The following is a 24,557-nucleotide window of genomic DNA, read 5'->3' on the forward strand; positions in this document are numbered from 1 at the left end:
AGAGACAGTTCATTTTAAGGAACATTTAAATGTAAAAACACTGACATGAAGCAGATGAGGCCACAGTCCTTCCAAAAATTAAAAATAAAAACATTAGAAAATAGGTTGGAAATTCCAACATTAAAAACTTAAAGAAAAAAAAGAGATTGAAGCCAATTTGATTTTGACATTTTGATTTTAACTCTTTTTCCTTTCTATTTAAACTCTGTAATTAATCATGTATTCTGAAACATTAAATCATCTTGTGCTTCCTAAAAAGCAGATTGTGTCACACGTTTTTGATCCTTTGCATCATATTTACCTTTTTTTATTGAAAAAAAAAGATTCATTGAAGAAAAGTCAACCTAAAAAAAAAAGTTAAAACCTAAATGATCGAACATTTAAGAGCTTAATAACAACAAAAACAGTGAGATCTGTTCATGTGTTGCGTTTATTCATTTTTTCACAGAAAACAACAGCGATTGAAACACTTTTCTAGACTCAACGGCGTGGCAGAACTGGCTGATTTCAGGTGAACGGAACAAAATTTACTAAAAGCATGAAATGAAGCCCATAAAAAAATACTTGTACTTGGTAAGACTGTAAGGGGTAACACCAGTGATGTTGAAATGTGCGTCTTCTTTGTGCGCTTAAATACTTTAGACAGTTCTTCTTCCTATTTTACATGATCTAGAAACATTTAGGAATCATTTTCTCTGATCTCTACAGTTGTGTTAAAAATGAAAGGCGTTCCTGTTCCTTTAGAACCAACACTAACATACGTGGACAACCCTCTGGTTGGTCAAACACTCTGTAAAACAACTCGAGCAGCATTTTAGATCCATCAGTCCCTGCTGAAGACAGCACTAAAACCACTGGTTCTGTCTTTAAAGAGGGAACACAGATGATGACACTTCCACGTCGGTGCCGGTGACCCTCCAGCTCGCTTGTCTGAGTGTTTAAACCTTGATTCGGATGCAGGAACAACACGGAAAATCAATAGAAGGAATCTTGAACTCAAACACAGATGCCTCCTGCGGCGCTTTTTACTCCCTGATTCAAGCTTTCTGTCTGAGTCGCCGGCTCCTCGTCCTGGAAGTACGGATGCTCGAGAGCCTTCACGGCCGACACTCGTTTCAAAGGGTCGAAAGTCAACATTTGCTGAGGGGGGAAAAAAAAAGGTTTAGAGGCTTTGTTCTAAAAAGTTCATCATCAGTGAAAAACGGTTAAATACTTTCTTGAATAATGAAACAGCAAAATATCATTCTAAAAAGTTAAAAAGGTAAAAACTAAATTATTTGCATTACGAAAAAAACTTAGATTACCTTTGAAAAAAAATGTCTAAAGGTTAACATGTCACCACATTGCTCCCAGTGGTTATAGCTCAATTATTTTTTTTAACTCATGTTAGTTTTTTATTGTTTCTTTCCATTGTTTTTGGATTTTAATTAACTATACACCTCTTATTTCTGTATTAAAACATAAGAACTGTAAATCTCAATTTTTGTGATTTTTTTTGCATTAAAAATTATTACATTTAAAAGTTGGAATTTAGGTTTTATTTTAACAGTTTCATGTTTACTGTGAAAGTATTGTGTAATATAATAAAAGAAAAAGATCTGAAAAGAAGAAGCTGGGTTTTATCAAAAAGATAAAGTATTGCCACAAAATACACAGTTGTGAAGGTAAATTATTAAAGCAAATTAGGATGTAGTAAGAAATTCTCAAAAATGTCCAATAACACAAAACTATGATCTCGTTTCTTAAAGGGGTTTTTGCTGCTTTTCCTTAAATAAAAGAAAAACTCAGAGTACAAAAGTAGGACGTACAGAATGGTATTATGGCCACCATAAAAGAAAAATACATCAATAAATAAGAAAATATGTAAAAATTATGAAAAGTTTTCTAAATAAAGTTCATCAATAATTAGAAAAAAAGTTGAAACATTATAAGAAAAAGGTCATAAGACTATGAGAACAAAGTCAAACTTCTTTGAAAATAAAGTTGTAAACTTATTAGAAAAAAGTCAACATTTTATAAGTATAAAATAATAAGTATATTATTTTAAAAGTCGTAATTTTACAATGAAAAGGTGTTTTTTTTAAATATAATTGTTAAATTAAACAAAAATTATGTACAAAATTCTAAACAAGGTCAACTTGTTTGTAAGGGTCAACTTTAAGGTCAACTTTGATCACCTCAGTGGACTCGTGGTTCAGTGTCTGAAACTGGAAGGTCGTGAGTTCAAATCCAGACAGACTCTAAAACTGTGAGCCAGTGCCTCTCTACTCGACATTCAGCATGAAGGGGTTGGATTGGGGTGGGGGGGGGGGTTAAATCCCCAAATTGTTCCTGAGTGCGGCTGTGTCGACAGCTCACCACTCCCCAAGTGGATGGGTCAAATGCAGAAAACAAATTACACACACCTAGGTGTGTGAGCACTAATGAGACCTCAACTTTAATGTTAAATTCTCTTTTTTGAAACATTCTGAAAACTAAATTTAACGTTTTGTTAAAAAATAAATAAATAAATAAATCTTGCCTTTTTTATAAACATAACTTAATTCATGTTGATTTTATTTTTCTATAATTGTACAACTTTATCTTCATAAAACTTTGACTTTTCTTATAATTTTGCTACTTTATAGTTGTAAATGTTTTACTTTTTCTCATAGTTTTACAACTTTAATCTCATATATGTGTTTTTTTTCTTCTATGATGTCCTAATACTCTGTTGTAATAAAGGACTCTATCTGATCTGAGAACTTAAAAGCAGCTTATTATTGTTAACAAGTAAATTAACTTTAAATTCTGATTTTTTGCAACAATTTCAAAGAAAACTGCTAGAAGATTCCCTTAACCGTATTAAGTCTGACTTATGCTTTTTTGCAATGAGACCTTTGGCACATTGAGGTTCTCGTCTTTCTTTTACTTTCACTTCTTTTTTTAGGCATTTGCCTTTAACTTATTAAATCAGTTTGTTGCTTCCAGTGAGACTTTGCTCTTCTGCTGCATTCTGCAGCTTAACTGGACAGTCACGAACCGTTGCTTTTCTGAAGGATGGGCTGTAATCAGTCAGGATCTGACGCCGATGGGTGCCTGACTGATAACCGTGCACATTTTCCTGTCAGCAACAGTAGGCCGAGCTGTTGAATACAGCTGTCTGGTTCCTGTGAGAATTGGTGCCTTTTTAGTGTCTGAGTTTCTTGGGTTGTTGGGGGGACTTTGAGGTGAAGTCATGTTTTGGTTTCTCTTCAAATCATGTAGTAATTCTAGGTTTCCCGTTTCTTCTCATCACAACTGGTTTCGGTTTCAGTCATCCACTGCTCTGTTAAAACTCCCTCTTCTTTTAAAGTCCATTGTTTTCAATTGTTAACGGTTAAATTCAGTTCAATACAGCTTTTTGCTTCCTTGCATTTTACTTCCATAAAATTGATTTTATAGGTTCTGATTTATCAGTTAATCTTTGGTTTCAGATTCAAGGATTTTTTTTCTTTACATCGTGTTCAGGTTTATTCATGAAATGATTTATGTAACATCAAGACGTTTGCTCGCTCTGTATGACCAAATAAACAAAAGTTTTAGGAAAAATGTGGGAGAAAAAAAAATCTGGATTTTGTGAATTACACTGGAGTTTATGTTGGAGGTAGATGGACGGTTCAGCCTCTAGAAACAGAGCTGGGCAAACTTTTTGACTCGTGGGCCCCAAAGGGTTCTGAAATTTGAGAGAAGGGTTGGACCAGGAGCAGATGTGTGAAGTGTTTTGGTGATTCACCTCGTTAGAGAAAGAAATTACACAGAACCTGGACAAAAACATACTTTCAATTAGATTTAAAAATGTATATTATTGTAAAACAAAACATCTTGGCATCTTTTGTTGTTGTTTTAGTGTCTGTCGTACCAATGGGTTGATGTCCTTCAAGGAAAAGTACAAGTTTAGAGTAAAAACTGCTTTCATGTGGGGATTAAATGATTGTACACATATCAGTTTGACTCTGAAAACACACATGAATGTCAGAAAACTGACACATTTTCCAACACGACACTACAAAAAGGTCAATTTATTTATAGACTCCAGAACTTCAGGGAAATAAAACATTAATAAGGATTATCAATATAATTTATTCCAGTCTGGAGGGCCAGATTAAATTTTACTTTTACTGAAAAGTCTTAGTACGTGCACGAATATGCGCATTTTGGGCTTCTGTGTTAAAAACTCTTGCGTTCACGCGTCGATATGCAAGTTTAGAGCTTTGTTTTCAGGGTCTATGTACAAAACGTGGCGATTAAGCGCTCATCAAAAGTTAGTTCAACTTTGACCAATCAGGGACTCGGATTTGGTAGTGACATATGAATGGCGTCCTCAAAACACAGAAGTAGCAGCCATTTTTAAATTGATCATGAAGGAGAAATTAATAATTGCCGGAATTATATGACACATTCATTACACTATCGGAACAGAGTTGTGAAAGAAAAAGCTGGGAGTAAGATTCACAAGATCTGCGCCGCTTGAACATTTTGCACCAAGCCTCCTCCAACTGTGAGCTCATGCGCTCGTATCGGGTTGCGTAGTGTGAACACAGTGTGCTGAAAGTGTGTTCAAAAACAAACATTCTCGAACGTGTCACAGAAAAATGTACAAACCTACAAATCAACGGTAAAGAGCTTCATTTATTGGTTAATGTCTCAATGTGGGACAGCATGTCTTAATGTTTCAAACTCAGAATCTTACCAGCAATAGTTGGACCCCCTCCTCATTGATCTCTGGGACAAAATCAGTTATTGGGCGAGCCATGAGAGGGGGGAAGTTTTTTCTGGACACGGTAACATCGGTGGGCCACTCCTCCTCTGGGGGTAAGCCAAGAACTCTGCAAGAACAAGTCAGTTTCAGTCAAACTGGAGCTCCACAGACCATCCTCTCAGTCCATGTGGTCGGGTAGAATTCTCTGGTACTTACTCAAAGATTTTGCCAAGCTGGTCCATCTCTGACTCTCCGCAGAACAAAGGTCTACCAAAGAGAGTGTAGAACGAGGAAACAGTCTAGTGAGGATTGGGTTTTAGGTTTTTGCTTAGATTAGTAAGCAGAAATCAATGAAAATGTGTGTGAAACTTGGGAGCTTTTTATTCCTCAACTACTAAATTAACACAATTTATTTTTTTACACTTTCATTAAAGGATAGTTTTGCTTGACTAAGAAAGTTTTAACTCAATTAATGTGGAACTTTCTCTAATAAATTAAGAGATTCTACAATAAAAACCAACCAAGCTAGTCTTTCCCTGAAAAAAGGAAAAAAAAAAGTTTTAAGGGAAATATATTTAACATTTTTTAATTAAACTCAACATTATTTCATTAATTAATCATTTTATCCCTAGCATAATGTTCCAGGAAATATAATCCAATTAGGTTATAAAATATGCCTCTAGTTTATCATTTAATGATATTATTTTATAAGAAGCAAATATTCAAAGGATTTTGTGCCTCATTCTGTATGAATTTAGCACAATCTCACATTTCTATATGTATGAACTGTGCAGCTATTCGAACTATCTTTACTTTTCTCATTAAAAATTCTCCACTGCTTTAAAGTAACATAAAATATGATTTAGTCACCAATAATTATGCAAAGATAGAACTTTTCCATTGATTTTTCCCAAAATATGATTAACAAAAATAGACTGTTGGTTCTGAAGGATGCCAGATGAGATCTTCAGTAAAAATAAAGATATTTTAAAGTGAACCGTATACTTCCTTAAGAATTCTGACCTAAACTGCAGTTATAAACTGATTTATTACATAAAACTAAAAGATAAATCAAAATGTTGTGTGTAAAGTTTCTCTTTGGAAGGACAAACATTCAAGGTGTGCAGATGTCTCTGTAACCTTTGAATTCATTGATAATCAATATCTATAGCTCCTTTTTTTAAACCAGAATCTGCTTGAGTAACTTTTTAAAGAGGCAAACAGTACACTTTGCAGATCTCTGTGTTATGATGCACGGAGCGGATTTATTTCAATCTCGTCTCACGCTTTTATTCTGCTGTCTCAGTCATTTCTGTCACTCACTTGCGTCTAAACATTTCGGCAAAGATGCAGCCCGTGCTCCAAATGTCCACAGGAGTGGCGTAACTGGACTGCAGCAGAACTTCGGGGGGTCGATACCACAGCGTCACCACCTGCAGCACAAACATATTCCCGTCTCACAGAGGTCCATATTCATCTAAGCTTAACATATGACAAAAACATTTTTTTAAGTTGTTTTCTAAAGATCTTGGATTAAATCTACAACTTGTTAAATGTTTTACGTTTCATTGCAGATAAAAATAAGGGAAAACACACAGGCAGGAGGATATAGAGCACTGAGAGGACACAGACACTTATGCAACTAAAACAGTTGAACGCTCGTTTTATTTTTGAGAACACGACAACATTCATGGATTAAAAATGAAATGAACATGATTAAAAAAACTAATAATGTGCTAATTTGTCTGTAGCTAATTTATTCACAATTAACACAATAATTCAACACTCCAAGTTTAATGCCTTACACTCATTCAATAAGTGTGTTTTGCATGTACAGCCAGAAAACAGCTAAAGAAACGTGAAGGCGAGAGTTTTGATCATGGAAGCATGAAATGCGTGCACATGCGTGTTTACATAGACTTTTTATTGGAAGTGACCACTTGAACGTGCAGTGCCAAGAAAAATTGTGTACTTCCTGTTCCAACAAAATGAAGTCAATTCAGTTGCTATTTTTTCAAGTTGCAGACATTGTCATGTTGGAGCCAAAGGATGTCTGGAAGCACTGATTGGTCAGAATCTGTATGGGTCAACATTTCTATGGCAACTACTCTCACCAATCAGGAGTGTGCTTGTTGGAAGGCCACACCCCTACCTCTTGAAAGCAGGCCAAAATCTGCTACTTTTATTGAGGCATCTGACTAGCCAGTTTATAACTACAGCAAAAATCTTGTGAAAAAAAAACATGAAAAAACGAGGATAGTAGAGAAAGAATGGTTATTCTGACTAAGAAAAGAACAGTAATAGATGTTTATTTCTCTATAGAAGTCTATGGGATTTTGCCTTCTTTTAGCCAGCAGGTATACTTCCTGTTTGAAGCATGACGGGGGAGGGGTCACTTAGTCCACTTCTCATATATAGTCAATGATGCTTTCTCCACATCAGAATTAGTTTCACCCAAACCATGGTATAATCATGATTACTCACAACCCAAAAGTGTGATTAAACTGATAAATTTTTTGAATTGATTGACAGGACTAGTCTTAACCAAAAATTATTTTACCCAATGCTTTCTACTCCAAGAAAATTAACCAATAAAAACTGCAAAAACAAATGAAATAATGAACCTGTGTGACTTGATTTGTCTCCATTGCGGTCATTAAAAAAAGAAAAAACAATAAAACGGCTATGATGATGATGGTAAAGACGTGAACACACATCAGATCTTACCACAGGAGTCAGGGCCATGTGGCAGCTGTATATCCGCGCTAAGCCAAAGTCTGCTAGCTTGACCTGACCCTGGCTGGTCACCAGAATGTTCTCGGGTTTCAGGTCTCGGTGCATCACGCGGTTTGAGTGGAGGAAGGCGAGGCCAGAAAGCAATTGCTTCATCAAGTCCTGAAGTCACAGAGACATTTCATTAAAAAAATGATAAGTAAATCAGTTTCTAACAATCGCCGTCATTTGTTTATAACCTTTTCTTCAAGGACTCACTTTCACGCGCTCTGGTGACAACCCTGGAGCTGGAGCTCTCTCTAGATACGTCTTCAGGTCTTGGTCCACGTGCTCAAACACCAGAGTGACTTTGGTTTCCTGGTCTGATCTCTTGGTGGCACACACATCCATGAGCCTGGATGAAAATAGGAAGCACAAGTGAAGTGGTGGCAGCAATATTTTAGACGAAACACCTGCGAGTACTCTCCTACCTGACCACATTGGGGTGGTCAAACTGCTCTAGACGCCTCAACAGTGCCACCTCTCTGACCGTGGAGACCGGGAGGCCATTTTGGTCCGTCTGGACACGTACGTTCTTCAGGGCGACGAACTTGCCGCTCTCGATGTCCCGAGCCTTGTAGACGGTCCCGTAAGCGCCGCCACCGATCTCTGCCACCGGCTCGTACTGCAGACCGGTGCACTGCGCCATGCTCAGCCTGGGAGACGAGACTCAGGGCATCATCCCACATTTACACAGAAACCTCAAACTGTAAAGCAACACATCATTTCATTCAATTGTTTTTAGATCCATACGCTGCTTTGATAAAGACCCACTCTGATGAAAATTGTGTTTGAGTGTTCATTTTTAAGAGCTTAAATTTATTATTAAACTATATTTCATATTAAATGTATTTAATTAATTTTATTTTATTAAGAGACTTATTATGAAAGGCAGATTTTAAAGCGGGTCAGACAATTATTTTGAATTGAGTTGATAATAAACTATTAAAAATATCAAAACAGCCATCCAGCCTTCTTAGTTGCAGACAATAAAAATCCATTTTTTTGTAGTCATTAAGGCACCCAATCAACATGCTGCTTTCAAATGCTCTTGTGGCGACTGCTCTTTGTCCTACATACAGTGTTTGTTGGAAGGTTCAAATCCTGCATCTGGAATCTTGTTTTGCAGCTTTGGTAACTCATTGAATTGTTTTTTTTTTCTCTAAATTACACAACACTCATTACTATAAGTATTGATAAAAAACAGGATAATTGTCTAGATTTTAAACGTCAATAGAATGAGTTTATATATGCTAGTATTATGTAGTTAACACAAATAAATCTAGTCTGTTAAACACTTGGTTTAGCACTTGTTAATAGGAATTTTTAAATATCATGTATTCTTTATGCCTAATGAAATTCAACGGCGTATTTAAAAATAAAATGCATATGTGGGATTTTTTCTGTGCTGACGGTTTACAAGCACAGGATAAAATGCCATCGCCATAAGAGCAATTGAAATTCAGGAGTGTTTGGCATTTGGCTACAGATTTTTAAAAATATATGTATATATATTTGGTTATTTATGATAGCCTGCAATCTACCATCACCTCCTGACTCCTGGAGTAAACAAGGGGATCATGGGAAGTCAGCGCAGGCTTACTCCATGACAACAGTCCCGCCCACAACACAAAGGTAAATTTCTAATGAACGCTTGCAGAAACTATGTCCTAAAAGGTTTTTACATTTTGACTAAAAACAGTCTAATCATAATTAAAAGACCACTGTGAACACGTTTAAACTAGATAATTGGAGCAGAACTTTAAGGTTTTTAAATCATAAGTGGAAGTGGTTTGACATTGATGGATGACTGGATTTATCCCATCCCCAGTGTGATCTGTGACCTTTGTGCTGTCTGATAAAAAGCTGCTTCAGTTTGTAGAAAACTTCTTTTGTGGGTTTAGTATTTCATTTTCCTGCAGCCAGTTTCTCTGCCTTTACTAAGACTTTTCAGGACAAAAGAGCCGCAGAAAGATCGATTTCTGCACATTAGTGGGACAAAAGTGCACATTTGAGAAACTATTGCACAGAGCACCAACAAATGGAGCATTTTGCTTAAACTTTATTTTTGTCTAATGGAAAAAAAATGCTTTTAAATATACAATTTCACCTTTGATTGTTTGGAATTATGTAAACATGTTTTTTAATTAAACAATAATACGTAGAAATGAAAATGGATAAATCCATACATTATAAAATCAAAGTAAAAGTATTTACTTTTCAGTAGTGACCCAGTCCAGAGTTAAACACTACTTTTCTTTAATACAAGCCGTTGCTTCTTGGACCAGTTTGCGCATGACAACAGCTCGTGATCACAGAGAAAAGTATCGATTATCAGATAGACAAAGCCAGACGTTCACCACCCATGTCTCATTCATTCGCCGCTTTATCAAGCGAGCAGGCCGACGACTCTGAAGACCAGTGGGCGGATGTTCATGTGAAATCAGCAGGCCGGGGCAGACACGTGGTGCTCCTCTGTGGCACTCCTTTGTTAATTTAGAGCAAGAAAATGCAGCAGAAACAGGCCACACGCATTTTTCCACCTCACACACACACACGTGTTTGATCATTGGTCTGAACGTGGCGGAGGAAAAACCGGGGGACTATAGTCAGCGGCGGAGGAGACACATCACCGCCTTTAACTTTCACATCTGTTCCCCTAAACATAAAAGAGCAACGCGGCGAAACTGTAGTCCTCCGCAGGTTTGTGTATTCGATAGTCCCCATGAAAAAAACTTACCTCTGCCTTTTTTCTCTCTTTAGTGGCAAGAGAGCTCACTTTAGTTCCGAGAGCATGTTCGTTTATCTGCCACGTATAGCTCTCAGAACCGGGTCAGAGGTGGCAGGTCGAGTCCAGGCTGAAGTTTACGGCCGAGCAGCGACTTTGATGTGGAAAAGATTTCGGCCTCCGCCGCTTTCCTTCCAGCCAGCGCTCGTTTTCGATTATCTTCCTGTTGCTTTAGCTTCTCGGGGGCGGAGCTTAAGTTTTCACCACAAACCATCTAAAAAAAGAAGAAGAAAAAAAGCTTTTTGTTATTAGCCTTTTTGATTCATGTGACCTATTTTAGTTCAACATTTTATTTTGAAAGGGGGGAAATTATACACATGACTGAGAGAAAAGTGGAGATATTTACACTTAAGTACTATAAATTAAATACAAAAGAAATGTGTATTTTGAAAAAAAAAAAGAAAATGAAAATTGTTTTTAATTATAGAGCAGATTTTTTAAATAAATATTTTTCATTGTAACGAAATTGAATTTTATTAATGTTTTTTGCAAGATAATTAACTTATTTATACTTTAGCTAGAAGTCAAAGCAATAAATCTGCAGGATTAAAAAAATAATAATAACAACTGACAAATATTACACAAAGTATAATTTAAAAAAAAAATCCTAATCACGATTACTACTATATCTTTGGTAGAAGTGCTTTTATACTGCATTTTTTAACTCTCATTGTGGTTGTTTGCACAATATTTTAACTGATTATATTTAGAGAACTGAATTCACCGTATTGGGAAAAAAAAACTCTAAAAATATAATGCAATGATGAGCAAAATATAAAAGAAAAACCTTGAAATTGATGAAAAAGCTTTTTGATAAAAGCATATATGCCTTTAAAGGGAAAATATAATAGTATTAGACTTTAATTAAAAAGACAATTTAATTAAATGATTTGGATTTTCAAAATAAGGGAATGTCAAAAGTACAGGAATGTCCACCGATTTTTTTTTAATGGGGTTTTCTAATTATTTTTTTTATCCGGTGGTATCTTTTCTTCTTTTCCATCAATACATTGTGAAGATCATAACATTTAAATGAATAATATGTCATTTATATATTTTTAAAAAAATGTTAAATTAAAGCAAAGTGTCTCAGACAATCTAAAACCCCAGTTCTAAATAAATAAATCTGCTAATACTGTCAATCAGTTTAAGTGTTTTCTTGCAATATGATAACCAACACAGTTTTTGGCTTCTCTTTGATGTAAATATTAAACCCTTTTTTTTTTTTTTTCAATTAGACAAATCGCACTTTTCAGGCTCGACAGAATCAGAGGTCGACCGCTCTACCTCTGTACCACAGCTGCCCCGTCAAAAGAAAAGAAATTCGATGTCTACAAACTATAAATAATTTTTTAAAGTTTGAATAAAACACACCTTGAAACCATAAAAAGTTCTACCCTGTTCAAAATATTTTAAATACAACATTATGTAGTATAAATACCACAATAGAGGATCAGTTATGCAAATTTAAAGATAAAACATCAAACTTCCAACCAGAACTTTGACAATTTAAAGTCTGCTCAACTTAAAATCTTTCATAGTGTTAAAGCTCAATATGTTGGAAATAATATTTCCTAAATGTTTTAAATTAATAAATACGTATTCAGAAAAATAAACACATACAGAAAGGAGTAGTTACCACATTACCCAGTGTTGTCTGTCTTAAAGCCACTTTTTGTTGCAAGAGAAAAAGTCCTATCAAGCTTCCTCTGTCTCTGGATGAATCATAGTGACCCCCCCAGGGGCATAAATGTCCCATCCACATGTGTCCATTTAAACTGCACTACACAGCTCCAGCACCAAAGAGGGGACTGCTTTGGGCTGGAGGCAGAAAAAAACATACTGGGTTTTGTATGCATTAATGGTATTACAGATACACAGGTCTTTGTCTGACCCAAGATGATTAAACTCTTTAAATGATCAGTCTGGATCATTTAAAGAAAAGACCAATATATATATATATATATATAAAACCTGAATCTGAATTGTGTAAAATCTATTTTTTGTCTTTATTGATTATAAATTGACAACACAATCTGACTGATTGTGGCTGTCTAAAATTGCCAAATGACAGTTTGCGTTTTCTGTTCTGCATAGACAATCTATTTACAGGCTTTGTTTATTCTTCTGCTATAGCTCCCATGTAGTTCTGTTGCATGCTGGAGATAGAGGTACGCTGTAAGTTTTGATTCTCAGGGTTCAAAGTGGATCTGAAACAAGAGCTTGTTTTCTTTTTTTTAATGAAAAAGTTGCTCCAGGATTCGATCCACATAGAAGAGCTTTGAACTCACAATTTATTCTATATTAATAACACCTTTCAGATAAAATCACAAAATGCTTCCTGGCACAAAAGTGCAGAAATGATAAGGAATGACTTCTACCTTTAAATAAAACCAGTCAAAAGTGTCTTGAGCTGTCAAGAAAAAACAAGATTGCCCAAATGAAAAGAGGGAGTTAAGGCATAAGGATTGAACCTTATAAGACATGTTTAAGAACACTACCTACACAGAGAGCACACACTTCAATTTGGTCTGGACTAATACGGTTATTAGTGGAAAGAGATCAGAAAACAGAGGAGGGTCACTCAAGAAAAAATAAAAAGACACACTATTGCAAAATAAATGAATATGAAAACAATAATCAAAAATAATAAAATCAGTGAATGTTTGAATGGATATAAGATTGACTAAGATAAGATAACACTGTTGAGATTGCTGTTTTTGAACTTTTTACTTTAAGTTTAGTGACAGAAACAAAATCAAGAATCTAGGAACTAAAAAAAACTAATAAAAAAGGAGATTTTACACCAAACATCTCATGAATTTATTTAGAAAAAGACAGAAACAAGGAAAAATAAGGGGAAAATAGTAGTGGTAAGATTTATATGCAATCTTTTCTCATGTCTTTTTTGCATTTATAAAGTAATATTATTTACAACACGTGTAATTGTAGTGTTTAGCAATACTATTTCTGAACAGTAGTTGTTTTAAAAGTGCAAAACATCTATTCTAAAACCAGCTGATAACTGGAACATCCAGAGGAGAACACATCACTCTGGTACTCAGGTCTCTTCATTGGCTCCCTGTTCATTTTAGAATTCAGTTTAAACTTTTACTGTTTGTTTTTAAAGCTCTTTGCGGTCTCGCTCCGGTTTACTTAAATGAACTATTAATAGTCTGCAGCCATTCTCGGGTTTTAAGGTCTGCTAATCAATATCTGCTTGATGTGCAGGTCATGACAGAAACACTGGGGGGGACCGGCCTTTTTCCATTGCTGGCCATCAATGTGGAATATTCCTGCAGAACTGTGCATGCTATTAGACCTAAACAGCTTTAAATGTCCATTAAAAATTTACTGTCAAAGTAATTTCTGCAAAGAAAAACACTTTGAGAAAGAAAGCAGACACTCATTTATCTCCCATTTATTAGAATTTTTGCTGCCTAGGTAACAGAAAAGAATCAATCTTAAGAGACTGAAAAGAGATTAGGTTAAACAGTCAACAATAACTTCTCTTTGCAGGCATGGGAATTTTCAGTCAAGAGTTGCTGTAGGAAGTCTTATCAGATTGTATGCAAAACTCGCTTCAACCTTTCTCAGCTCGCCTTTCCTCCATGCAGAATACCTCAGCAAAGCAGATTTCATTTATGCACGTCAAACACACTTTAATTTTAGATTTAAGCAGCAGTTATATAAAATAAATAAAGTATATACACTTATCACTTAGAATGGCTTTTCATGCTCAGTAGTTGGTGGCATTTTATTTTGTCATACTTTTTTTAGTGCATTCTTATTTGTAATGTTATGGTAGTTGTTTAATTTTGTTCTTAATTTGCCCACATTTTCCTTTTTTTCATTCTGTCTTTCTTTTATTGTGAAGCACTTGGTGCCCTAAAGGAGTTGTAAATTGCTATGAAAATAAAGCTTATTTTATTCATTCAAACAAACAAACCCTTCCCAGTGGTCTTTTAATTATGATTAAGCCAAATTCAGAAAACGTGTGTAGTTTAAGAACACAGCTTCTGCAGAGCAGCAGTCCTGTCTACAACTCAAAGATTTTTTTTTTTGTCTATAACTCAGATGTGAAATAAAAATTCTTCTCTGAGGTGTAGACAAAACTGTTGTATCTGAGCAAGCCTGCCCCCACTTCTCATCATTCAGCTGTTCACACACAGCCGTATAGTTTTGAGCCAGATGCCTCCTAGGTCTAGGAAAACAAAGACATAGATGGATCTGTGTCAGGGGTCTGCAACCTTTGACGCCAAAAGAGTCATTTGGTCTAGTTTCTTACAAACCAGAACCCAAAGAGAGCCCCAAAGTCTCATTTTACTGTTTAAAAATGCACAATATTTATGTTTATTTGATAAATCAAGGATTTATTTGTAAATTTCGCTTTTTAAACATTACAATGATTGAATTACAACAATGTCTATATGTTTCAATATGTAACTGTTGTATCTTATTTTACTTTTGACAGCAATGCACACCAGTTTCAAAATAAAACTTACTCTGAGTCAAAAAAGGTTCTGCTGCAGCAGCTTTTCTTAAATTATAAATGCAAGGTAGTCGAGCATGATATTTTTTAACATTTGGATTTTGGTGTGCTTGTTTTCCTTTTAATCTAAAAAATAAACAACTTTTTAGTAGAATCTATTTATTAAAAAAAAATCTCAAAACATTTAGTATAATCTGAGCTTTAAATCATTTTCATTTATTTTAAACCATATCTGTTCAAAACTTTAACCACTTTAGTGTAATTTACCAAAATAAAAAACTTTAAGACTTTTATTTGACTAACTATAAATTAAAACCACAAATTAAATAGCATTTCTACAGAATTTCTGACAATAAATTTAACTTGTTTTGCTTAGTTATTTGACATATTAAAAATCTAAACAGAAATGACAAAACTCAACTTATTAATCTCTTATTTATTCAATCGTTAGTGTTTTTCATTAAAGCTATCCATCCATCCATCTTCTTGTCCGCTTCTTCCCTTTCGGGGTGCCAGAGCCTATCCCGGCTACTGATGGGCAAAGGCAGGGTTCACCCTGGACAGGTCGCCAGTCTGTCGCAGGGTCTCAGTCACACACCCATTCACTCACACATTCACACCTAGGGGCAATTTAGAGTCACCAAGTAACCTATGAAGCATGTTTTTGGACGGTGGGAGGAAGCCAGAGTCCCCGGTGAAAACCCACGCATGCACAGGGAGAACAGTGCAAACTCCACACAGAAAGGTCCCAGCCGGGAGTCGAACCGGGGCCTTCTCGCTGTGAGGCAAGAGTGCTAACCACTGCGCCACCGTGCAGCCATAATTAAAGCTAAAGAGCCAAAATAAAGAGATGAAAGAGCCACAGGTTGCAGACCCCTGGTCTATGTAATGATTAATCTTTGTTTATGTCTCTTCCTTTCTACGTCTAGATTTTAACCTCTTCTTAAAGTATGCACAACACAAATGTGCATGTGTATGAACAACTAGTGAAGTTTCCACACGATAAAATATCTACTGCACCTCTGCTCCTCTTTACTGACAAAAATCATCTTCTTCTATGAATTATATCAACATGGGATAATGGGTCTGCGCCCTCTAGTGTTCATACAATGTACTGGTTTCTGATCTTACGGTAACAGCTGTTCAAACTAGGGCTTGGTTGAAAAATCGATCAATCAGCCTGAATCAATTTAAGCTTAATAGATCAATAATCAATTCAAAAAAATATAGATCAATTTAGCACATAATGCTTAGGCCCGCTAGCTTGATGCTAACATTTAATGGGATTTCCCATAGGACGACTAATGCTAACGCTAGGTCAACCTAAACATACATCGCTGACTAAATGTACACTTTGATCTTCTCACAGACATTTTCCAAACTCCTTTGAGAAAATATTTTTAATAGTAACCATTTGCAGTCTAAAGCACCATTTTTGCTAATTATTTCTTCTTCAGCATAAAAAAGTGTACTGCTATAGCATGATAGACACCTAGAGGCCAAACTGAAACGCCCTCCTGGAGAGGCAGAACAATGTTTACAATGTTAATGATCTGAACATTTTTGTTAGAACTTCTCTTTTGAGAATCCATGTACCACTGTATGATATTAACAATCTTATTGTTTCACTAATACATGTTACAGTATGTGAATTATATCATATGAATAAAACATATAGTAGATTATTACTGTATTTCTAAACAAATATATCTAAATATATAAACTCAAAATTAAACTGAGTAGACTGAAAGATCCTTTTCAACAGGTATTTTGCTCCTGATTCACAACAATTTGACCGAAAAAAACCCTCAGAAATGCAGTTTTTTAGCTTAATTTTATGTACATATGTCCTCCATCATCTGAAAGAACAAGCTAAAACACCAAAACAACACGCAGAGGTCTTTAACGACTGTTCCCTCTCAGGGATGCAGCCTGAGCACGTGGCCTGCGCGTCACAGGGATATCAGCACCTTGGACAGCAGCCACAGTCGGCGCAGCGCCTTCTATGGATGGAGCTCTCCTTGTCTTTCCCCATCAAGCCGCTCGGATCCCGGGAGCGTTGACGGGAAAAACTGCCGCATTTCCAGACAATGAAGTTCGCATTCCGGCTCGAAGAGGCCAAACTGTTCCGAAAATCAAAACCACAGGGGGAGGAAAGGCACGCGCCGAACCAGGTACCTTTCTGGAGCCAGTCACGTGAGGCGGCACTTTGTTGTCCCGCTCGTTGCCGGAGGCCTTCGTGTGATGAAGCGCGGAGGAGAATGAAGGATCTCATCTGAGGATCTCGTCGGGGGGGCAGCCGCTCTGCCGGCGGCGCGTCCCAGGTTTGCAGGAATCTGCATCAAGCGGCTGTTTGTCTTCCTGGTTTGTGGCGAAGAGATGTTTTTATTCCATTACATTGTTCCTCTTCTTTTGGATGATTAACTTTGGTGTGGCTTACCTGCTTCCGGCGGCGGGAATAAAAGCTGTTGGATTTTTTCGATCATCTGTGAACGGATGGATGCAGCAGCGAGACAACAAAAGATGCAGGTTTCTACTCTCATCTCAAATAACTTCTTCTGACTAAAAAAAAGACATAATATCAGCCTTCAGACAGTCTTCAACCTTTAGCAGTTTTATTTCTCCTTAAAAACAATTTAATTTTTTTTACATCCATAAAACTATTTAATGAGGAGGAATACGCCTGACTTTAGCGTTAGTGGCTCCATTGATTCCCGACATAATTTCCCTGAAGAATAATCCCTCCCTATTGGCTGGACTGCAGCGCACATGCTATAACAACAGGATATGCAAAGAGCTGCTCTAACAGCCTATCATGTTCTGCGCAGGCTTTTTGCATCACAGCTCTGCTCTGTGGGCTTGAATGAATGAAATTCACACAAAATAATAATATATTGACCATAATGTGACAGTGACAGGCACCTCTGGAGCTTGTTTTGTTAAAAAAAAAAAAGCAATTGTGTGCATTAAAGCTGCTGAAGCATGTTCAAGTTTCAAATCCGGATGTTCTTCAGCGATTTCAAGGTGTTGCTACTGATGAGCTCTGAACCCAGCAGGACTGACACAGGGACGGACACACAGTCCAGGATGAGGGGGCTGGCCTTTGGCAGCTGTGGGTGGCCACAGATTAGCTGCTCTCGTCTGGATGAGGAGGAGGAGGATGAGGGGAACTATGGGTTGGACCCACAACCTAACAGTGTCAGTTTTGAGGATGCAGAAGGAGCCAAACAGCTGGAAGGAGGCCTGGATGGAGCCTCCCTCCTGAGTGTCTCTGAAATTGGAGTGCGGACGCCGCAGTGCCGGATCTGCTTCCAGGGACCTGAGAAGGTAAGTTAAAAAAATTAGAATGAGGGTGAAAATCAGGTGAAAAATTATATTTGTTCAATTTTTGAGTTTAGCATGGACATTTCAAACATTATAAGCACTGGAAAGGTGAAAAGAAAAATTTCCAACAATAGTTCCAGCAGGTCCGAGTCTTCTGGGATCTTGTGTACAAAACATATTTTAAGACTAAGATCAATGAATGAATCTTTTCTCTTTCTAATTTGCTTTTGAGCATATTTGAAATGTTCTCAAAGGATTTTCCTGCATCCTGAACTCGTTAGAGCTTCGTCTCTTTCCTAAACCACCTTCATTTTCTCCTGCTGACTCGGAGGGAGGGAGAATCAGCAGGATTCAGGTTTGCAGTCTTCACTTTTGTGTTGCAAAGCCTGAACACTGTCTGCAAGTGACCGCATGGCTCACGTCAGTGGTTTTGGTTTCACCTTTGATGAATGATCATCAAGATTTGATTTTAAATTAAAACTTCTCAGCATTTAAACTTTAATGGAATATAATCCTGCTCGGAAAGTGTTATAGGTCTCAGTATTTCTAATAAAACGATTTGCAAAAAAAATGACCTTTTAGGTGCTAAAAAGCTAAAATCCAGTGAGGTTTTTTTCAGTGCCATCAAACCAGTAGCAGTTTGCGTACATCCCCTAACTTGAGTATAACAGAAAAAAATCAAAAACTTTGGCATAAACTGTAGGATTGTTGAATTACTGAACATTTGAGAAAGAAAGAGGCAGACCTTCACAGGTATTAATGACTTTATAAAAGTCTGAGAAAATAAAGACTAAAGAAGAAATCATTAAACAACCAGCTGACATGTTTCAGTAAACCATTGTGCACTTTTTATCAGCAAGATGAGAATTAACCAATCATCATGAGGTAAAGTAAACCTTACATTTTTACGTTTTAACTTAATTATTGCAGTTTTTAAAGTTAAAATGAACACAAGCAGATTATTTTTGTAAATTTTAGATTATTGTCATGGTGTTGCAGCTTGTTTTTACTTTCAAGTCGTACTCTGATCATCTTTTAATCTAAACCAGCTCAGTGGTGTTGTGGTAGAGTGTCTATCCTGAGACTGGACGGTTGTGAGTTTAAATTCTCAGCCGAGTCATACCGAAAACTCTAAAAACGCCTCCCTGCTTGACACTCAACATCAATGGAGTTGAACAGCCAAACGCATCTGTATGAGCAGCTCACCAAACCCCAATTTTTACAAGTGGATGTATCTGATCGTATTTTCTCCATCACACATGATCTTTTTCAAACTGTATTTTTTATCTGCTCCTGATTCACAGCAATTTTCATGAAAAAATACTCAGAAATTCAGTTTTAATTTTCTCTATTTATGTCTCCATCATCAGAAAAATGTCACAAAAACATGTTAAAAATACAGTTTTCACTAGAGTTGGTCTTTAAAAGTGATTTATTATCATTATTCATAGCCTGTCTATTCATAGCCTTTATTTTTCTGACTGACACACGCACAAATTTTAAGGAGAACTTGGGTGGAAATGACTGTTGTATCCTAAACTGTTTCAAAAACATTCAGATCTTTTTCCTCAACGCGTGGATCAGAGCTTGTTAAATCCCGGGAATGAAGTCAAGCTTAAAGAGCAGACAGGCCTCTGAAGGCTTTGCTTCCTCTCTGGATATCTGGCTAATTAAAATCCCCACTCATAGCTCAGAGTCTGAGAGCATATATAATGAAATGTATGTGAGATTTGTCGGCCTGAGTTTCACACTGACAGCAAAGACCTTCTCCAGATGTCCTGTGATTTTGTTTGAGGCTGAATAAAAGGCAGGGATGAGTGAGGAAAACAGAATTCAGATGAAAGTTATTAAGACCCAGCCTCACGCAGTTCTATGCACCAAGAACATCTCCTGCTGTCACGGCATTAAAAATGCATGCTTTTAATGTTTGCAGCTCACGATATGTTCTCTAAGTACTCACCAGCTGAAATACCATAAGAAAAGATCTTTTAGCTTTATTTTACAGAGAAAACCTTTGAATTTGTCTCACATGATAATACTGTAAGTATCCTGACTTGTGCTTTAATTTTCTACCATAATTAGACAAAAAAAAGATCCTCTAAAAAAGATGAAACTCAAAAATTGCACATGCATGCAGATATAAAGAACCGTTTCATTTTTTGTGATTTCCTCAAGACTTTTGATTAATCAAACCAAAAGGAGTATTGGATATTCTATTGTCAAAAATGTCTACAGAAATCCTCAAACACATACAGAATTTAATTTAAAAAGTAAACGGATGGTTAAAAAAAGCAATTTAACTGAAAATATGAATACTCAATGATGGGTGTGTGTTTCACTTTGTTTAATGTTGAGATGCACTGCACTAAAATGTTCTCATCTTAGTGAATATATTCAATTGTTTGAAGGGCTTGTGATTACTTCACAGGGAGGAGAAACAAAGCATCAGCAGCTGTCAAGAGAAAGACAAATAATGTTGAAAGTAGCAGGAAGTGACAATAGGACTGCAGAGGACAGGAGTCTTCTGAAGCGTCAGAAAGACTGTCAAAGACAACGATATCTGAGGGTTCTTAAAATAGAAGCTGAAGATACACTTTAATGGAGATAATTCATCACTTTGTGACACAGAATGATGCATGTGTGAAATGCAAGAAGCACTTTTGTTTGTTTCTGCATCTTTTTTGGAATAAGTAAGGATTCTTGATGTGATTTTATGGAGACTAAATGTAGGTCAAACAATGAAAAATTAGGTATTGTTGTGTGAAACTATAAACTGTTCCATAGTTTGTCCTGACAGAACATTTATTTAGAGATTGAATTATTCTTGGCAAAAACCACATCATAAATATAAAATTGAACATTTTAAACATAATTTATTGTAACATAGAGGTAATTACACTTGTAGCACTTTGCACAATACCTAGATATTTCTTATTTTATGAGACTGGTCTAATTTTTGCTTTTCAAACCTCCTGATGCAGCTGCTTGTTGTGTCCTGCAGGGGGAGATGTTGAGCCCTTGTCGCTGTGATGGCTCTGTGCGCTGGAGTCACCACACCTGCCTCATCCGCTGGATCAGTGAGAGGGGCTCCTGGAGCTGTGAGCTCTGCCACTTCAAGTACCAAGTTCTGGCCATCAACACCAGAAATCCGCTGCAGGTACAGTCGGATCGCGGCATCCACTCTCCTAACTCTCACTGTGCTTCATTTGGACTGGCAAGCTTTGAAATGGAAAAGTAACCATGCAAGAAAAGGAACATTTAGGAGAATGTTGTTGAATTAGAGTTTTAGATCTCTACAATAGCTGTTGCATGTAAAGAGTTAAGCAAGTTGGCAAAACTAATTAAATAAACCAGGGTACCAACGTCCTTCATGCGGGATTCAATTCTCCAGGAACCAAAAAAAAGAGCAAAAACAAATGAAAAATGAACATATTTGCACAATCCAGACCCAATTAAGCAGTCTCAGTCTGGACCAAAAGTCTTTTCCAATCTCAATACACCATAAGGGATTCTATAGGACTCACCGTGGTTTTCTTTATGAACTAAACTATCACTTTTAACTTTTGTCAGAAACAACATGGCAGATGCAGATGAGAAAAAAATGTTTTACCAACTAATTTCAACAAACCTAACAGAAATATATTTTTGAGACCCAATTTTAAGATGATTTCTACTCTCGTCTGCAGTGGCAGCCCATCCCTCTGACTGTGATTGAAAAGGTGCAGATTGCAGCCATCGTCCTGGGCTCCTTGTTCCTCTGTGCGAGTGTGTCCTGGCTGGTGTGGTCATCTCTCAGTCCCTCAGCCAGATGGCAGCGGCAGGACCTGCTGTTCCAGATTTGCTATGGGATGTATGGATTCATGGATATAGTCTGTGTGGGTAAGAAAGATTCTCTCCCCCTTATATACGGTTACAAATGTATAAAGCACAATTCCAGAGATATATTGATTTTATTGTTTCCCGTATATTTGTGTCACTATGAATCCACCGATCCATCCATAATTGGATGGCTTTTATCCTTTTGACAAAAGAATATGTTGCAGGAAAAGAATCATAACTCCTAATATTTTTTATCTTAAAAGATAAAAAGTATTTTTGGTGATTTTTTTTAAAATACTTTTTTCTGTATGCTTCTTTTTGGAACAACACCCAAACAAACTTCCAAATTATAGAAAACTCTTCTTGAAATCCAATTTTTCAACCTTTTTTTGAGCCAAGATCCACTTTTTCCTTGATAAAATCACAAGACACACTACCCACAAAAAATGTAAAAAAGAAAAAAATGGAAACCCTGCTGTCTGTATTAACAATATATCAAATAAACACAAAAAACGAGTCTTTTAAGATTTTTCAAATTTCAGTGTGAAACCTGGGCCTGTTGTTGAACACTGAGCTGACATCCTGGCAGCAGTAAATTAAACAATTTCTTACTGAACAGGTGGCAGTCTTTCTGTTGTGTCACAGAACACTGGCTGAAAAACATCTATGACATAGAATGAAAAAATGATGAATCCCAAACACAACAGCGTTTTTCTCTTAATTGCTAAAAAATGTTTTCTAACTCCCAAAATGCATTTGGCAGCATCTCTCAGTATTTCCTTAATTCCAAACAATTCAATCACACTCAGTACTTCATGTACCGTTTTGAGCTCTGTGATTGTTGTTGAGCAAACAATTGTTTGTGTGTTGATAACACCGTTTCCTTCCTAAACCTCAACACGCCTTTGTTTTAAACACCCAGGCCTGATAATCCACGAAGGATCATCTGTTTACCGGATCTTTAAGCGCTGGCGGGCAGTGAACCAGAAGTGGAAAGTGCTGAACTATGAGAAAGCGAAGGACTTAGCTGACGCCACCGGTTCCAGTCCTGAAGCTGCTGCTCGACTTGAGAGGAACTCCTCAAGCGTTGGGAGGGACAGCGGCCAGAGGGCGAGCCGGCATGTCAGGACTATTCTCAGCCGTTACTGTGGCTACACTGTTTTCCACATCCTGAGACACCTGAGACCAAACAACCTGAACACAAGCAACCAGGAGGTCGTCATGAGAGTGACCACAGTTTGAGACGACGATGCTACCATTAATGAAGGAGACTGTTGTAGGAAACTGATGCTTTAGTGCCATCTACACACTGCCTGGAACTGTTATAGCCCTAAGATTCTTCATGTGCATTCAGATCTACAGAACAATTCATGAAAAATCCTTACTTTATGTCATTCATGACAATTTGGGTAACAAGGACACAATTTTCAAACGCAAAACAGGTTTTTTTTAAACACGTTTTGCAATGAAGACAGTATTTCTATAAATGCCATTAATGCTACTAAGCATTTTTTCCCCATTTCCTCTCTCAAATTTCATCCCAAATAACAACCCTGTTCTTCAGAGATAACTCTTTGCCTCAAGAGTTTGTACTTGAAGGCTCAGATCATTTATGATTTAAAAAAAAAAAAACGTCAAGGTTTTGCTGTGAAATGATTTAAGTCCCACTCCAATCATCTTTTGATCTATTTTAAAAGCATTCCTAGTGGTCATTTAAATATGGGTTTGCTGTTTTTAGCCCAAATTTTAAAACCTGTGTCGTTTTCTAATTTGCCTCTTAGTTGTGGGCGGGACTGCTGAACGGAAGTAAGCCTCTCCTAATATCCCATCATCCCTTTGTTTACAGCCCCTCACAACTCCACCTAACATTAGTGGAGCAACAAAATGGGCTAGCATATCAGCGCTATCTGGCAGTTCTGAGTCAAATGCCAGTTCAGACAGAGAAAAACATAGACGTATATAAATTTAGACGTCTATAAGTGGAAGCATCAGAATGAAGCAGAGCAGGGAGATTGTGGCGTGCCGTCTGTGTCATGGCGTAAGCCTGCCCCTGTTTCCCAACATCCGTCTATATCCTGCCAGTTTCTAGCCCCTCCCAACCAAACGTTATTTGTGCAACAAAAAGGGCAACAATTTTGGCAAATTCCAGCTCAGATGAGGAAAACAAAAACGTACATGAATCTATTTGTCTGTAAGTGGATGTGTCAGAATGGAGTGGGGCAAAGAGACTTCACAACAATTTCAATAAAAAAATACTCAGAAAATCCATGTTATGCTTAATTTTCTTATATAGTCCTTCATAGTGACAAAAGTGCTACAAGAACATATTAAAAACACAATTTCATTGAAGTTGTTTTTTAAAAGAACATTGAGTTTCTCATAAATTAAAAAAAGAAAGCCACATTTTAAATTATGTCTAGAAATTTGCTTGTTTGTAAAATATTGTTTGTAATAAAGACTGTAAATGTAATTACCAATGTTTTTGTTGTTTTCTTGTTAAATTAGTTATTTTTACTGTTATTATTGAAGGTGGACATCTATTTAAAAACACAAACTGACAAAAAAAATTAGAAGAGAAAGTTTTACTGTCACACAGTTCAAATTTTACTGTCAACAAAGTAATTTCTTTGCATCCTGACGGA

The 24,557-nt window shown here is 36.6% G+C and overlaps 2 protein-coding genes across 3 annotated transcripts; one reads left to right on the forward strand and one right to left on the reverse strand.

The window, feature by feature from the left end:
* Positions 1–412: 412 nt before the first annotated feature.
* On the reverse strand, positions 413–10,484 carry cdk4 (cyclin-dependent kinase 4). The gene is made up of 8 exons (XM_024270112.2): positions 10,233–10,484; positions 7,924–8,148; positions 7,712–7,847; positions 7,448–7,615; positions 6,044–6,153; positions 4,937–4,987; positions 4,712–4,847; positions 413–1,140 (listed from the first exon to the last, which is right to left on the reverse strand). The coding sequence occupies exons 2-8, from the start codon at positions 8,139–8,141 to the stop codon at positions 997–999; spliced, it is 963 nt and encodes a 320-aa protein (XP_024125880.1). The 5' UTR covers positions 8,142–8,148; positions 10,233–10,484; the 3' UTR covers positions 413–996.
* Positions 10,485–17,129: 6,645 nt separating this feature from the next.
* Positions 17,130–24,385, forward strand: LOC112145079 (E3 ubiquitin-protein ligase MARCHF9). 2 transcript variants are annotated; one of them, XM_036211886.1, is made up of 5 exons: positions 17,130–18,099; positions 18,428–18,451; positions 21,098–21,253; positions 21,783–21,975; positions 22,838–24,385. In XM_036211886.1, the coding sequence occupies exons 1-5, from the start codon at positions 17,755–17,757 to the stop codon at positions 23,155–23,157; spliced, it is 1,038 nt and encodes a 345-aa protein (XP_036067779.1). In that variant the 5' UTR covers positions 17,130–17,754; the 3' UTR covers positions 23,158–24,385. The 2 variants fall into 2 exon arrangements, with proteins under 2 accessions (XP_036067779.1, XP_024125879.1); XM_024270111.2 differs by lacking the exon at positions 18,428–18,451.
* Positions 24,386–24,557: the final 172 nt, after the last annotated feature.

The sequence above is a fragment of the Oryzias melastigma genome, linkage group LG5 (genome assembly GCF_002922805.2).
Source record: "Oryzias melastigma strain HK-1 linkage group LG5, ASM292280v2, whole genome shotgun sequence".
NCBI lineage: Eukaryota > Metazoa > Chordata > Actinopteri > Beloniformes > Adrianichthyidae > Oryzias > Oryzias melastigma.

Bases quoted from the DNA above. Each gene is read 5' to 3' on its own strand.
- cdk4 (XM_024270112.2), bottom strand. From the start codon at position 8,141: ATGGCGCAGTGCACCGGTCTGCAGTACGAGCCGGTGGCAGAGATCGGT. The intron at 7,848-7,923 runs GTAGGAGAGTAC...ATTTTCATCCAG, and splicing joins GACCACCCCAATGTGGTCAG to GCTCATGGATGTGTGTGCCA. The intron at 6,154-7,447 runs GTAAGATCTGAT...TTTGTGCTGCAG, and splicing joins ACATGGCCCTGACTCCTGTG to GTGGTGACGCTGTGGTATCG.
- LOC112145079 (XM_036211886.1), top strand. From the start codon at position 17,755: ATGTTCAAGTTTCAAATCCGGATGTTCTTCAGCGATTTCAAGGTGTTG. The intron at 21,254-21,782 runs GTACAGTCGGAT...TCTCGTCTGCAG, and splicing joins ACACCAGAAATCCGCTGCAG to TGGCAGCCCATCCCTCTGAC. The intron at 21,976-22,837 runs GTAAGAAAGATT...TTAAACACCCAG, and splicing joins CATGGATATAGTCTGTGTGG to GCCTGATAATCCACGAAGGA.